The sequence below is a fragment of the Schistocerca cancellata genome, chromosome 6 (assembly GCF_023864275.1).
Source record: "Schistocerca cancellata isolate TAMUIC-IGC-003103 chromosome 6, iqSchCanc2.1, whole genome shotgun sequence".
In the NCBI taxonomy this organism is placed as follows: domain Eukaryota; kingdom Metazoa; phylum Arthropoda; class Insecta; order Orthoptera; family Acrididae; genus Schistocerca; species Schistocerca cancellata.
The window spans coordinates 545,745,629-545,761,562 of record NC_064631.1 but is presented as its reverse complement, the minus strand read 5'-3'; the positions used below and the strand labels follow the sequence as shown (position 1 = coordinate 545,761,562).

Here is a 15,934-nt window from a genome sequence, read left to right as displayed (position 1 = left end):
CAACTTTTTCTGTTTCATGCCACTTAGATAACTTGCACGTCGATGAAGATGAAATATAATGATTAAGAAAACACATGAACAATTCACAAAAATTGAAGCGCACCATCAAGTCCATATGCCCAGGAATGATGACCGGCGGAATCATTCTGTTGCAGGATAACGACCGCCCACTTGTTGCACTGCGCTGCAGAAGTTTCGCTGGAAATCCCTTACCCATCCTCCACACAGTCCCGATCTCTTCCCATGCGATTTTCACACTTTTTGAGTGCTGAAGAAAGACACCCTTGGCTGTCGATTTGGTTCGGCTGAAGAATGGCACGCCTGGGTACACTCATGGCTCCTAGGGCGGTAGAGAGATATAGATATCCAGCGATCACAGACCCTGCAGATCACGGGCAGCTTCCACAAACTGCCTCCATTCCTTCCTGTTTTGTGCCCGGTTCCTCCAGGTGTCTTCAGTCCCTAGGGCTGCCTGTCTCCCATCTGGCATACGGGCTACATGGCCCACCCATTGTATTCTTTTGCTCTTTATTTTCTGTAGGATAGTTGGTTGTAGTATCAGAAGGTAGATTTCCTCGTTTTTCCTCCTCCTCCATTCTCCGTCATCCAAAACTGGTCCCCATATCTTCCTCGTTACTCTTCTTTCAAATACTGTTTTTCCTTTTATCGCTTAGTCATGCTCCATGTTTCTGAACCGTACATTACTGCTGGGCATATCACTGTGTTGTACATTTTCATCTTAGTGTTCACTGAGATCGATTTAGAGCCGAGCGTCTCTCTGAAGGAATGGATGCATTTCTTTCCCACTGCTATTCTTTCCTTGATGCCCATTTTTATGTAGTCCGTGGTAACCCAAGATCCCAGGTATTTGAACTGGTGTACTCTCTTGAACCTCTTGCCATCTATCTCCTCCTGTCTCCTCGGGCAACCGTCCAAATTTTCCATGTAGACACTCACCGTCTTATCTTGAGCTCTCCTCACCGATGCATTTTGCTGTTACTACATTTCCACTGGAAACAGTGATCAATTCAGCATTACATAGAAGTGTCGGATACTTTTTGATCAGATAGTGTATTTCTAAGGGTAGATTACTGTAATAAATTTAAGACGCAAGTGTAACACGGGAATGTCTGCATTTATCGGCGTTCGTAAACTCGCAGTACAATCGATACTGGAATTCTCAAAATCCTCATTAGTTACATCAAGAACATCTGCATAATCCAGAAACGGGAATGTGGTGCGCAGTTAGTGCAACATGAATTACTCGACCAATCCTTTCCCACCAAACCATAACTTATGATAGGTTTGTGAATATAAAAATTTCATATTTACTTCATTGACAGTCTAGAGTAACCCACCACCTTGCAATTCAAGGTGGGTCGGATGCTTCTAACTCTAACAGCAAAGACTTCTTACTGATACAATCTTATTGGTATGCAGTTGTTAATGCTATTTTAAATAATATAAAAAACTTAATATACAAAAATTTCTCTAAGGTTAGAGAATTTGATGCTTTACAACTGTTTAAATGGTTCTATTCAATTTGTTTCTGCCTAGTTGAGGAGACATAATGCAAATGTCAAAAAAAAAAAGTAATACAATAAGTGTGGTGAAAACTTGATTCTTGGTTGATAATAGCCTATTTCTACAAATTTCAGGTGAGAATGTCTCGGTAGAACTTCGAGTTATTCTCATTGTAAATGGTGTGCGTTTATGTATGTTTGTTGTGTTTGTGTGTACTGATATATTACTTGGTGTGTTGCATGTCAGGACATTACATGATATTCAGTAGTTGTTTGTCTAGTTGTTGGTAGCTATGATACATTCGGAGTGATACCTAAGATACATAAACACCTGGTGATATACAGATCATATACTGATTGAGCATCGGATACACGGAATACATGAATTTTAGCTTCACATGAAGAATACACTCATGGTTGAATGTGAACAGTATACTGCAACACTTTACGGACAAATAATAACTAATCAAGATACCTGTGGTTATTTCATTAAGGAGAATGCAAGAGCACACCCCACCTGTCATTCGCTGGGTACGGCATATCACTATATAAACGTTAAAGCAAAGCGGTTACACACTTGTTGGGAGCAGAATGTATATGATCTCTCCGTTGTGTACAAGGCCGTGAGTTCCAACCATATTATTCTTTAACTATTTCTAGCCGTAAACATATGTGACAGACCGTCTAAATGAGCCCTCGAGTATCTTTTGCTGTTGGCCAACTCCGAGGAAAATTAATTCTACCGTTTCGAGTCTGTAAATTCAGACTGCCGCGATTGCTGTGCGCTGTGCTGGTGCTTTGTGGAGTACTTCTACAACCGACAAACTGCTACTGAGCATCAACGGTGCCACCAGTTTTTGACGTCCATGTTAGTTGCATTAACAGCCACACATTACAGCAGTACGCATGTCATCCTTTCTTGTTAGACAACCTTCTTGTGCATCACATCTACGGCTTGTGAAATATTTATATCATGTAAGTAAAATTGCTAGACGGTGTTCACAGGCGAACAACAGACCCTTTAGGAAGCCCTGGGCATGCTAGATGCCTGAATGGCTTTTAATGTCATTAACGGAAAGAAAGTGAATGCCAGAACTGCTACACAAGTGTAACTACAGAATCTCAGAATGGGGCCCTGTACACTGCAGCATAAATCGTTAGTACGCTGACGAATGAAACAACTAGGTAACTGTTATCAGACACTATTTATTTATTTATTTCCAATCGTTATGTGGGATTAACAAGAGATGTATGTGTTGTTTTATGAATGTGGTGGTAACCTGTGGCACTCTCTCCAGTGGTCTCAGCTCCTTTTTCTGTCGTGTTACTTTACAAGCACCATCAAGCTTTGTAAATCCTCAATATCTGTATTACAACACGACGGAAAAATGAGATGGAAACCGAGTTTATGAAGAGTGATGATGTATGGGATGTAACACGCAGAAAAAGGAGCCTGTCACCAATGGGGACAGTGCCACAGGTTATCCCAAACACAGCATAAGTGCATTGTATTAATGCATATAAATCCACTTGATGATGAAGGTAAAACTCTGAAACGCGCTGAGGGAATAATTTGTGACCGGCGACAGAAAACTTGCTGCCTCATTCGATATTAGTAACAGTCGCGACAAAGCCTAAACCAAAAACGTTCGCATTTTGACGTTAGTAGACTACCTGAAGCCATAAAACACGCTGAGAACTCACGTAAATAAAAAATAAACAAATAAATTAAACTTTCCTTCGCCTAAAGAGCACTTCATGACCTCCTTATCTATACCAAAGCAATAAATCAACACATGATTGCTCCTTAGGTTCTTCACGCGGCAATGAAAGCCGCATGACAACTGTTAAATACTGTCATCTTGGTTATTTTCTTAGAACTACAAATTAACTATCAACTTTTTTTTGTCTCTGTGGAGTTAGAGGTTGTTTCATAAGAGGATAGAATTACGTTTGGCTTTCGGTTCAAGTATCGTTACCTCCATCTCAACGAGCGCTAGTCTCATAGACGTAATAATGCTGCAATACAGTATTTGGAACGGTATGTAAATACACGGTTTATTTCCAGGGAAGTGAAATATAGCGTGGTTCGCATAAAGCACGCACATCTTTGGGTCATTGAACACCTTGGCAAACAGATGGCACGCAATGTTGGCAGTTTTTAAAATAACTGATCAATATAGATAAGAGATTACACAGAGCAGTACCCATATGGTAAGCACAGCGTACTGCGCATGTCGCTAACTACAAACCAGAATTGTCACGCGACTTCAGTATGAGATACTTAAATTTTGCTCTAATACTGAAAGTTTAATATTACACTTATGTATATCTTAGTAACAGAAATGATCAGTAATGATGGTGCTGCGGATGCAGACATACGGTACGTCAAAGAAGTTACCTTTCGTAGGTACGTAACACAGAGGTCTGATTACAGTTATACCAAATACAGGCACTATATGTGTTTAACAAAAGTGACAGTGTGTAATAAGAAGTTAATATAGCAGTTTGTAGTTGTTTGGCCATATATTTATGAGACAAGTGCTAGATAAATCTGATAGTGTGCTGCCAGACTATCCGCTGAATGTATGCCTATTGTGAGCAATTTTCAACTGCCGTTTAGATTTACATATGACATTCTACGTCATTTCCTCTAGATTACGCAGACTGCCAAACCATTGTGCTTATTTTAATGTGGTCTTACTAGTAAACCGTTGTACTGGAAATGATTGTGCGGTATATATTTTAGCTTCCCTAAGGATGAACGAAGATTAAACTGTGCCATCAGAAAGTAGCTACCAAAAATTTCGTGCATATAAGTATTTCAGTGCCTGATAAATCGATAATTTTCTGCTTGTCACAATTCCAGACCCGATATTTTTTAAAAATAAATTTACGTAAATATCATGTTGGTAGATAGAACATTGCCAAAATGTTATAGGAGTGCATCGTGAATGCAACTGAATCCTTCAGTGTGATTACTACTACGGGTATTATTTAAATGGCAAGTATTATTCCTTAATTGGCAGGCATGTGTACGTCCTTTATGGATCGCTTGTCTCGCTGTCTTGACAGACTAACTTCACATGCATGACATTTTAAGTGTATGGAGTTTCTGTAGTGCAAATGAGAGAATTACGCGAGACGTGAAAATCATACGGAAGCTTCGGGAAACCCATCGCGTGTTACATCCCAGTATGTGCTCTCTAATAACATACATTGCTGAAAGAGATAAAATCCAGAACTGCAACACATGAGAGTAATCGCTGAGAAACAGAATGGGACACTATTTTAGTAAAAAAATTAAAAATTTAACAAGTACCAGATGCCCAAATGTCACTGACGAGAAATATCGTAATCGCTTGGACAATTGAATTGGAACTATCAAATTTTTGAACTTCAGTTATTTCAATATAACTACAAATTATCTGCCAACAGGGATATTCAGCATTTTCGCGTGCGTGTAATTGGTGTTTAATACCATGTACAAGGGCGTGTTGAAAAGTAATGCCTCCGAATCTTTCATGTGAAATTTTTATTTTTCTTCGTGTACGTAGTTGCAACCCGCTGTCGCTACAGCTCCAAATTGTAGGGTGCACCATGGCAGTGTGTAACGAAACTACATCGGTGCGTGAGAAACAGCGCGCTGCAATCTAGTTTCGTATTCGCGCCGCTCGCTACTCGCTACGATCCTCGCCAGGCGATGATATCAAGCTGGTTTGTGTTTCGCGCTACGACCATCGTCACCCGGCCTGAAACTTGTACTGTGATTGGCTGCTTCAAGGTCACTCTAGCAGAGAGCTGTTTCACTGCTTGTTGCGCACGTGGTACTTTCGTGTCCCATCGCGCACAATGTTGTTTGTTCGATGCAGTTTCTGTACAGGCCACAAACAATGAGTGAAGAATTGTAGCGAAAGAATCAGTCACTGTCGCCAGACGATGTGGAGAACATGTTTTACGCTTGACGCCACTGCAGTTGTGCACTTTCCTGTAATGTAATAGCTGAAGGACGCATACACACGGCGAGCAGCGAGGTGCCTACGGCGTACATGCGACAAAGCATAAACGTGTGTTCGAGTATAATGACTTTTCTGGAGACTAGAAATCTACTCCGTAGGAATCAGCACGGGTTTCGAAAAAGACGGTCATGTGAAACCCAGCTCGCGCTATTCGTCCACGAGACTCAGAGGGCCATAGACACGAGTTCAGAGGTAGATGCCGTGTTTCTGGACTCCGCAAGGCGTTCGATGCAGTTCCCCACAGTCGTTTAATGAACAAAGTAAGAGCATATGGACTATCAGACCAATTGTGTGATTGGATTGAGGAGTTCCTGGATAACAGGACGCAGCATGTCATTCTCAATGGAGAGAAGTCTTCCGAAGTAAGAGTGATTTCAGGTGTGCCGCAGGGGAGTGTCATAGGACCGTTGCTATTCACAATATACATAAATGACCTGGTGGATGACATCGGAAGTTCACTGAGGCTTTTTGCAGATGATGCTGTGGTGTATCGAGAGGTTGTAACAATGGAAAATTGTACTGAAATGCAGGAGGATCTGCAGCGAATTGACGCATGGTGCAGGGAATGGCAATTGAATCTCAATGTAGACAAGTGTAATGTGCTGCGAATACACAGAAAGATAGATCCTTTATCATTTAGCTACAAAATAGCAGGTCAGCAACTGGAAGCAGTTAATACCATAAATTATCTGGGAGTACGCATTAGGTGTGATTTAAAATGGAATGATCATATAATGTTGATCGTCGGTAAAGCAGATGCCAGACTGAGATTCATTGGAAGAATCCTAAGGAAATGCAATCCAAAAACAAAGGAAGTAGGTTACAGTACGCTTGTTCGCCCACTGCTTGAATACTGCTCAGCAGTGTGGGATCCGTACCAGATAGGGTTGATAGAAGATATAGAGAAGATCCAACGGAGAGCAGCGCGCTTCGTTACAGGATCATTTAGTAATCGCGAAAGGGTTACGGTGATGATAGATAAACTCCAGTGGAAGACTCTGCAGGAGAGACGCTCAGTAGCTCGGTACAGGCTTTTGTTAAAGTTTCGAGAACGTACCTTCACCCAAGAGTCAAGCAGTATATTGCTCCCTCCTACGTATATCTCGCGAAGAGACCATGAGGATAAAATCAGAGAGATTAGAGCCCACACAGAGGCATACCGACAATCCTTCTTTCCACGAACAATACGAGACTGGAATAGAAGGGAGAACCGATAGAGGTACTCAAGGTACCCTCCGCCACACACCGTCAGGTGGCTTGCGGAGTGTGGATGTAGATGTAGAGATGTAGAACGTACCTGAAGGATTTGTCCATACATGAAGCACCGTCTCCTGCAGCATTACAATGCCAGGCCACACACGAGCGCTGTGTCATCTGCGACGCCATGGGTTCACTGTCATGGACCATCCTCCATACAGCTCCAAGTAAGACCAATCTTATTATAATCTGTTTTTATATCTTAAAGACCATCTTTGAGGACTTCAGTTTGATAGTGATCAAGCGGTGCATGCCGAGGTTAGATTGTGGCTCCGTCAACACAGTAAAACATTTTACAGCGACGTTATCAACAATTGGTCTCTCGTTGGGAGAACTTGAAGACATGAAGATTAATGGTGTACAACGTTAATAACGTCTGTTTTATTAAAACCCTACATGAGTTTCACATACAAAATTCGGAGGCATCACATTTCAGGATGCCCTCGTATATTATAACAGGCCGCTAGCCGTGTGTCCTAGTATTGTTACCTCCTTGCCAAGAAAAGGCATTAGACAACCGGTTATTTCCCCGAAAGACTGGCTTTCCTGGAGGGACCTGCAAAGCGGGAGGTGACTTTGTGAAAAAGATGAATAACCTATGAAACGGTAACATTCTACGAGTCGCAGTGTTTAATGTTGCGTTGTTGTTGTGGTCTTCAGTCCTGAGACTGGTTTAATGCAGCTCTCCATGCTACTCTATCCTGTGCAAGATTCTTCATCTCCCAGTACCTACTGCGGCCTACATCCTTCTGAATCTGCTTAGTGTATTCATCTCTTGGTCTCCCTCTACGATTTTTACCTTCCACGCTCCCCTCCAATACTAAATACTTGATGCCTCAGAACATGTCCTACCAACCGATCCCTTCTTCTAGTCAAGTTGTGCCACCAACTTCTCTTCTCCCCAATCCTATTCAACACTTCCTCATTAGTTATGTGATCTACTCATCTAATCTTCTGCATTCTTCTGTAGCACCACATTTCGAAAGCTTCTATTCTCTTCCTGTCAAAACTATTTATCGTCCATGTTTCACTTCCATACATGGCTAAACTCCAAACAAATACTTTCAGAAACGACTTCCTGACACTTAAATCTATACTCGATGTTAACAGATTCCTCTTCTTCAGAACATTTTATATCCTTTCTACTTCGACCATCATCAGTTATTTTGCTCCCCAAATAGCAAAACTCCTTTACTACTTTAAGTGTCTCATTTCCTAATCTAATTCCCTCAGCATCACCTGATTTAATTGGACTACCTTCTATTATCCTAGTTTTGCTTTTGTTGATGTTCATCTTATATCCTCCTTTCAAGACACTGTCCATTCCGTTTAATGTTAAGATGTCTAAACGTGGTAGGGTAAACAGAAGTACTGAAAAGAGAAATGCAAAGACTCCGTCTAGATGCACTGGGGTCAGTAAAAGTGAAATAGAACAAAGTTGAGGACTTGTGAGTGCAAAAAGAGTCGTAGGTTAAAGTTTTGTAAATTACAAGGATTTCTGGACAGATGAATGTACGATAATATCAACAATAGCAGCGAGCAACGTAACGCAGGTAGGATTTTCCGTGAATACGAAGATAGGGCCAAGAGCGAGTTATAAAAGTAAAGTAGTACAAGAAAAATGAAGGTATGGAACACAAAGAACAAAGTGCTCCAATTAAAAAGAGTGTAATACACGGATGTAGTGTTTCGTGTCAACTGTTTAATCCAGTGTCAGTCAACTTGGTCCCTACCGCATACTAGTGGGCGTTCCAGCTTTCGCGGCAGGCGGTAGGGATTTTAAAAACATTTCCATTAGGTTTTTATAAAATTTTGACATAGAGGATTTATATGTAAATACTGTTATATGCTTTAATTTGCTTTATAAATTTCATACACCAAAGTTACTTCCCTACGAATCACCATTACTGTGGAACTGGGGAGTAGTTACAAAATTTTACTACTAGCTGAGATAAAAAGGAGGGCGGTAGGTAAAAGAGGTTGACTATTCCTGTCAATCTGTACATGGAACAAGCGAAGAAAGATTCAAGGGTGGCAGTTAAAAATCAGGGTGAAAGGATATCAATAAGATTCGCTCATGACTTTGCTAGACTCAGTGAAAGTGAAGCAGATTTATAGGCCCTGCTGAGTGACAAGAACAGTCCAATGAATACAGAATATGGACAAGGTAAACTGAAGAAAGTCAAAAGTAAAATATGAAAATGACGAGGAGCAGCGATAAACTAAATATCGAAATTGGTGACGTCGAAATAAATGATGAGAATGAATTCTGCTATCTTGGAAGCCAAATAATAAATGACGGACGGAGCAAGGATGGCATAAAAAGCGTACTGGCACAAACCAAGAGGGCATCCTAGCAAGAAGTCTTGAGAAAGAAATCGCTGAGAATGTAAGTCCTGACCACGGCACTGTATATGGTGAAAATGGACTGTTGGAAAACCGGAAGATACGAGAGTAGTAGCCGACTGAGATGTGGTGATATAGAAAGATGTTGAAAATGAGATGGCAAAAAAGTAAGAAATGAGGAGTTTCTTCGCGGAACTGGCGAAGAATGGAGAACACTGACAATATGGGACAGGATCATAAAACATGGAATAAGACATGAGGAATAATTTCCGTGGTACTAAAGTCAGGGAATAACTTGCATGGCACTGTAGGAAACTGTAGATGGTAAAAACTGTACAAGACAGAGATTGGAATACATCCCACAAATAATTCAGGACGTAGTGTTCAAGTGCTACTGTGAGATGACGAGGGAAGAGGTTACCTCTACAGACGAGCAGCTATGAGGTCTACTGCAGTAACTACTTCTAATTTAACCGTTCAGCACGGATAAAGAATAGCTTCATAACTTCTCTTAACACTTAATTATAGCGGTATTTAAACACATTATGGGTATAAGCAGAAAAAACACATTTCATACGAATTCACGACAGTCAGTTATAGTCCCTGATGAGGATGATGGTGCTGGCCGCGGTGGCCGAGCGGTTCTAGGCGCTTCAGTCCGGAACCGCGCGACTGCTACGGTCGCAGGTTCGAATCCTGCCTCGGGCATGGATGCGTGTGATGTCCTTAGGTTAGTTCCAGGGGACTGATGACCTGAGATGTTAAGTGCCATAGTGCTCAGAGCCATTTGAACCATTTGAAGATGATGGTGGACATTATCGAAAGCTTGGAATTTTATCCGAGTTTGACGCTGCAATTGAACCGACAAATTTTTATGCAAGGACTCCGTCGCTAAAAACTTCACTCAATATTTTGTAGGCAGGAAGATCAGGAACTAAGCGGCGCAAAATTACACCCGAGGAAACAAGAGATTTAACGTCGTCAGTAAATGGTATTTTAGATTTTAGGGGTCAGTCCTGCCTACAAATAGGTGCATTTGTTATTAATCTAACAGATAAGTAGGAAGCGTAAAAAGTTCCCTACCTGTTTTCGAAAGGTGGCAGAAATTCATAAATGTTCCTCAGACTTTTTGTGACAAAAAGAAGTAACTCACTGCACATAAAACACGCAGCTCATCGACATACTCCCCTAAAAAAAATGTATTCGTTAGGGAAAAGATGACGTCAGTAAATTGTCTCACCAACAACGAATCACAGTGTTAAAGTACGAAAGACAAACAAACATATGTGATATAAACTGTAAAGCGGTGTGGCAATACGTCGTATGAACGGAATTTTCAGACTGCGTAGTGCTGGTGCATGGTGGTCGCAACTAGCGCGGGCCATGGCGGTGCCGTCGCCGCTAGAGTACTGGTGGTTATTCTTCATGTTTTACAGTCCCTGTTAATACATATCGATGAAAGTAGTATCGCACTAAACTAATCTGGGGCCTCACTAGCGAATGGACAGATAAAATTCCGCTTTAAAAATCATTTGGTTTGTAACGGGAAACAAACCCACACCTCCCGTCGGTGCTAGGCGTCGCATGACACGTGACGAGCAGTATTTGCTTGGGCCGACTCCGGGTGCACACTACAAAAATGAAACTGCAAATATCTGCCAATGTACAAGAGAAAATGCTGATGCAGACCTTTAGGAGGAACACGCGGTATAGACACTGGCGAGACGCAAGCGTCAGTAGGTATACCTTTGTAAATCGATGGGAGTGGATCAAGGAAGGTGACAGAAGACTAAATAAATTTAAGTGAAATTGTCTTGCTTAAAGTAGTAAACGATGTATTACGTGTAATTTTGCTGTGTTAAGCCGGCGGTGGCCGAGCGGTTCTAGGCGCTACAGTCTAGAACCACGCGACTGCTACGGTCGCAGGTTCGAATCCTGCCTCGGGCATGGATGTGTGTGATGTCCTTAGGCTAGTTAGGTTTAAGTAGTTCTAAGTTCTAGGGGACTGATGACCTCAGAAGTTAAGTCCCATAGTGCTGAGAGCCATTTGAACCATTTTACTGTGTTAAGTAATATTAATCTTTAACAGGATGTAGCCGAGCGGTCTAAGGCGCTGCAGTCATGGACTGTGCGGCTGGTCTCGGCGGAGGTTCGAGTCCTCCCTCGGGCATGGGTGTGTGTGTGTGTGTTTGTCCTTAGGATAATTTAGGTTAAGTAGTGTGTAAGCTTAGGGGCTGATGACCTTAGCAGTTACGTCCCATAACATTTCACACACATTTGAACATCTTTTTTAACAGGATACTGAAACGTAAAAGAAGTGGTGAATTGAAAAGAAGGAAACAATGAACAGCGAAAAAAATAAAACAGATGAAGAGGAGAAGCACGTTTAGCTTCACAACGGAGAATAAATAGCTTGAGATAAAACTTAACAGATGGACAACGAGACAAAATTAGAGAACAGGATCGCGTGAGATACTAAGCAAGTAGACATACAGAAACTGCTGAAGAAACAAGATTCCGAAATAAACGAAGCAGAGTTAAAGACATAGATCGCAAGCCTGCAAGGTATTATTGAATACTTAAGTGGGTTTCAGTGCATTTAAAAGGTATTCGAGAGTACTGCTGAGCGTGATATACTAACATTTTTATTATTTTATGAATGTTCTAATTTACAATGTTATCGAGTGATCTGGAATGTTCGCAGAAAATAAAAGATCAAGCGAAGTGGGTTTTTATCAGATGACAATTTTATAAAGCTTAGTTAGGAAGGAAGTTATGACAACCGATTTCATCAGCTGAAATATAAATAGGCCTTAAATATATATAGGCCTTTTACAAAAAAATGGTTCAAATGGCTCTGAGCACTATGCGACTTAACTTCTAAGGTCATCAGTCGCTTAGAACTAATTAAACCTAACTAACCTAAGGACATCACACACAGCGATGCCCGAGGCAGGATTCGAACCTGCGACCGTAGCGGTCGCTCGGCTCCAGACTGTAGCGCCTAGAACCGCACGGCCACTCCGGCCGGCGGCCTTTTACACTTCATAGACAGTATAAATATTGGTGCGATAAGCGTGCTACATTTTTTAATTGCCTCCAGAAGTTACTATAAGATATTAAAACTATATTAAGTTGTAGCGTTGGTTGTTAAATCGTTAACCGAATGGACGATTGGGCAAGAGGTTACGCAGTCCATCCCAGATCGTCCTGTTTACGAAAGAGTGTAGTGGCTCCGGTTTCGCGCCTGAAAAGTCAGCGTTTAGGATATCAGATTGTGTGTATGATGTAGAACTACGCTGGTGATTTGTAAGTAATGGACAACAATCGTTAGTAATTCACATATACTCATAAAACAAATAGAGAACTCACAGAAATAAAAATAGCGATAAATGTCAACTTTTTCTGGCACAAATGACATTTGAACGTATTTTTCTCTACAAGAGCGCAATAAATCGACAGATTTTTACTTACAAAGGAAATGAATCAAGGCGGCTAGCCCTCAAATCCCAAAGTGGTTGTAACTGCCTGGAGCAATGAAATTACAACTGTGAAATACTAGTTCATGTGTTATGTCGGCAGCATTACAAATTTACTGCCAGCTAAGTTAGTGGAGCTCACTGTAAATTCCATGAAGTCATAATTAAAGGGAACTACACGTTCCAGTACTCCTTGCTAATGAAAGTTATCCCAACAGATAAGAATACTGGAATATAGTTGCCAGATTTTATAACTGTGTGGTAGAAAGCGGCTGTTTCTCTGTAAATATTACTACAAATGACCAGTGCGCACTTCGGTGATCAGGTGGCGCACTATGTTTGCAATGCTTGTAAACGACTATTAATTTATAACCTCCAATATTCAACAGTAGATTATTACCACAGTTAAATTATTTTTTGTTGCTTTTTTTGCAGCAGTCATAAACGGCGTTTCTGGGCAAAACTGTTAAGAATGTCGATCATTTATTTATTAATAACGAGTAGTCAACGTATAAGTCAACTTGCAACTGCTGAAAGTAAATGCCAAGTCGATAAACAAACATATGGACATCATAAACTCTGAAGTTTGCGGATTTCGTTGCAGTTATGCGACAACTGTGTGTTTTAGCATTGTACGTCACATTTATGTAATAACAATGCCAGATATCCATTCTACACAGGTTTCTACGGAATGTTATTTTACTACATTCATTATAATACATGTGGCGCACACATATGACTAGTTATTGTAACAATGGTCTTGAGAAACATACATACTAGTTTAGTACGGTTTCCTCTGTTGATAAAGGTGCTATTTCACAGATTCTTCAATACCATTTCTGTCTCATAAATTTCTTCCCTCAAGTGCAATCTGTTTGCGTATTCTGAATTCCAAAAATTTCAGAACGTGGAAAGTTTTCACTGCAGCAACACGGATAGAATAAAATAGTATTCGTTAATACACTTTCAGAACATTCTCATATTTTTCTTCCCTGAAACGGTTTCTTTTCTATGTACTTTAAAAAAATTATACATAAAAGGCACCCAAACTGTTGCATGAAAACGATATGTTGAATGTGTGTTTCTTCCATTTATATGTTTAATATACAAGTGTTTGCAACAATAAGGAAAAGCGTCTAAATATCAGCGTTTCGAACCAACACAGGGGTACCGCATATGAATCCTATAGAAAAATAAACATCCTTCGTCTGAAATACGGTAAAAGATAATACGGTTTTGTCGACGCTGCAGTTTGAGATAATAAGCATGAAAACAAACATAATGACAAATCGTCTCGAATCATAAACTTTCAAAACTGTACTCTAACATATATACTGCTTGTAAAATTTCGTTCGGAATCACAGAAAAATTGTACGGCCTTAAAACGAAAGTCAAGGGCAGTTATGAAATCCGTATCTTCATCCAAGTGGACAGAATTTACACTTGTGAACCATAAGTTAAAACGTTTAAATAACACCGTCCGCACAGAGTTTATTCAACGCAAATAACGCACTTACCGTGGAAGCCTCTCTCCGTAGTACCATCATCACAATTACTTAAATTTGAGTAGCCCATACTGAAACTTTCCACCAAAAAGCGCACGTTCTTGCTCATGCTTCACACTACACTGTACCACTACAGCGTAAGGTAGGTCGCGAACAAGAATCGATCAACACTTCACAGACGTTACAACAATCATCCAGAGATGACAGCTTACAAGATGACGTTGATCAAAAGCCATTTACGCTATCGTGTGATTGACGACAGCAGATTTTGCTAGATTCTTGGGAACTAGTTTCAGACTAGGAGAAATCCAAAAGTGCTCATTAACAATGGGTATAATACAGTAATAGTCTTTTTAAGAGTTTTCTATAGTAGTTTGAAAGGGAGCCATGCTTTATTCAATAAAGTACCTCAACTGACACACAAGTATTACATGTACAATAAGAATTGGTCTCCTGCTTACTATTTTTTGCCGAAAATTCCGTTTCGACATCTTGAACCACTTACGAAATAAAAGAACGCAAATTTTAAGTGATTTGATATACAGGGTGATTCACGAAGCTAAGCAAAAATTGTAATATTTTGTTCTGCAAGTAAAACTAAAGAAAAAAGTTCATATTAACATAGGTCCGCAAATGCTTAGTTACGGCTAATAACAGATTTTGCCTGAAATTTAGCTACTTCGCTAATATGAAGCCAACCCAAAACTGTACGTGGTTAAAGTAAAGCCCGATTTCCATTTATTTTTTTGTTATTGATCTGGTGAACCTAATAAAACATTCTCCAGACGTGTATCTGCAGTAGTTTTCCAGAACATCCAGATTATGAACGCTAAGTAGAGAACCTGTCTCCCGTAACATCCGAAATTCCCCACTAATTGTTCGTGCATTCGTAGTCCTCAGAGTTGGATAACACCACATCGGCGTCTTCCTCTGTTGTAAATTTGAAAGGCATCCCTATTTCATAAGTAATCTACAAACTACAACAGTTACTAAGCGGTTTCAGTTAAATACACTGTAATTATATTCTTTCACTGAACAATACAGAAAACTAACTCGTTTCAAGGTTAGGAAACGACTGAATCAACTCACTAACGGTTGCCAACAATGACATAAACATTTCCACAGTCGTAATGGAAAGTAAACAGATTTACTTGTATAATGATCTTTGCTTTTCTAGATGTTCTGGAAAGCTACTGCAGATACACATCTGGGACGTGTTTTATTAGGTTCACCAGACCAATAAAAAAAAAACATGGAAATCGTGCTTTACTTTAACCTGGTACAGTTTTGCGATGGCTTCATATTAGCGAAATAGCTAAATTTCAGGCAAAATCTTTTATTAGTTGTAACTAAACTTTTGCGGACCTATATTTACATGAACTTTTTTCTTTAGTTTTACTTGTAGAATAACATATTAAAATATTTGCATATCTTCGTGAATCACACTGTATACGACAACCTTCTGCAGATGCTTCTAATGACGAAGACCAAGAAAAAACTAAATTGCGGTAAGAGTCCAGACGGAGCCAGCACTGCCAATACTTTCTGCAAACATCACTGAAGTCTCTGCCGGAAAGGGTACGAGGTTCCGTAGCTAATCGTCGGTCACGTTATGTATTTGATGGAATACCGTAAGAGTCTGAATAGTGCTTATTTATTTACGCTAAATGTGCGGTGTCAACAAAGACCGTCAGCAGTTTCTCACTAGAACATTGTGTAATATGAATCAAGAATGTACGAGGAGCGTGCAATAAGGAATGCAATATTCCTTTTTTTCTCGTCTGGTTTCGGTTGAGAAACAAGTG

General features: G+C 40.3%; 1 protein-coding gene across 1 annotated transcript in view; it reads right to left on the bottom strand.

Annotated features, from left to right (window-relative positions):
• The window catches only part of LOC126088416 (solute carrier family 12 member 4), a 233,094-nt gene extending 218,856 nt beyond the window's left edge, over positions 1–14,238 (bottom strand). Inside the window, exon 1 of the mRNA XM_049906556.1 lies at positions 14,142–14,238. Coding sequence (XP_049762513.1) covers positions 14,142–14,238 — 97 coding nt within the window. The remainder of the gene's footprint in view (positions 1–14,141) is intronic.
• Between the last annotated feature and the right edge of the window lie 1,696 nt (positions 14,239–15,934).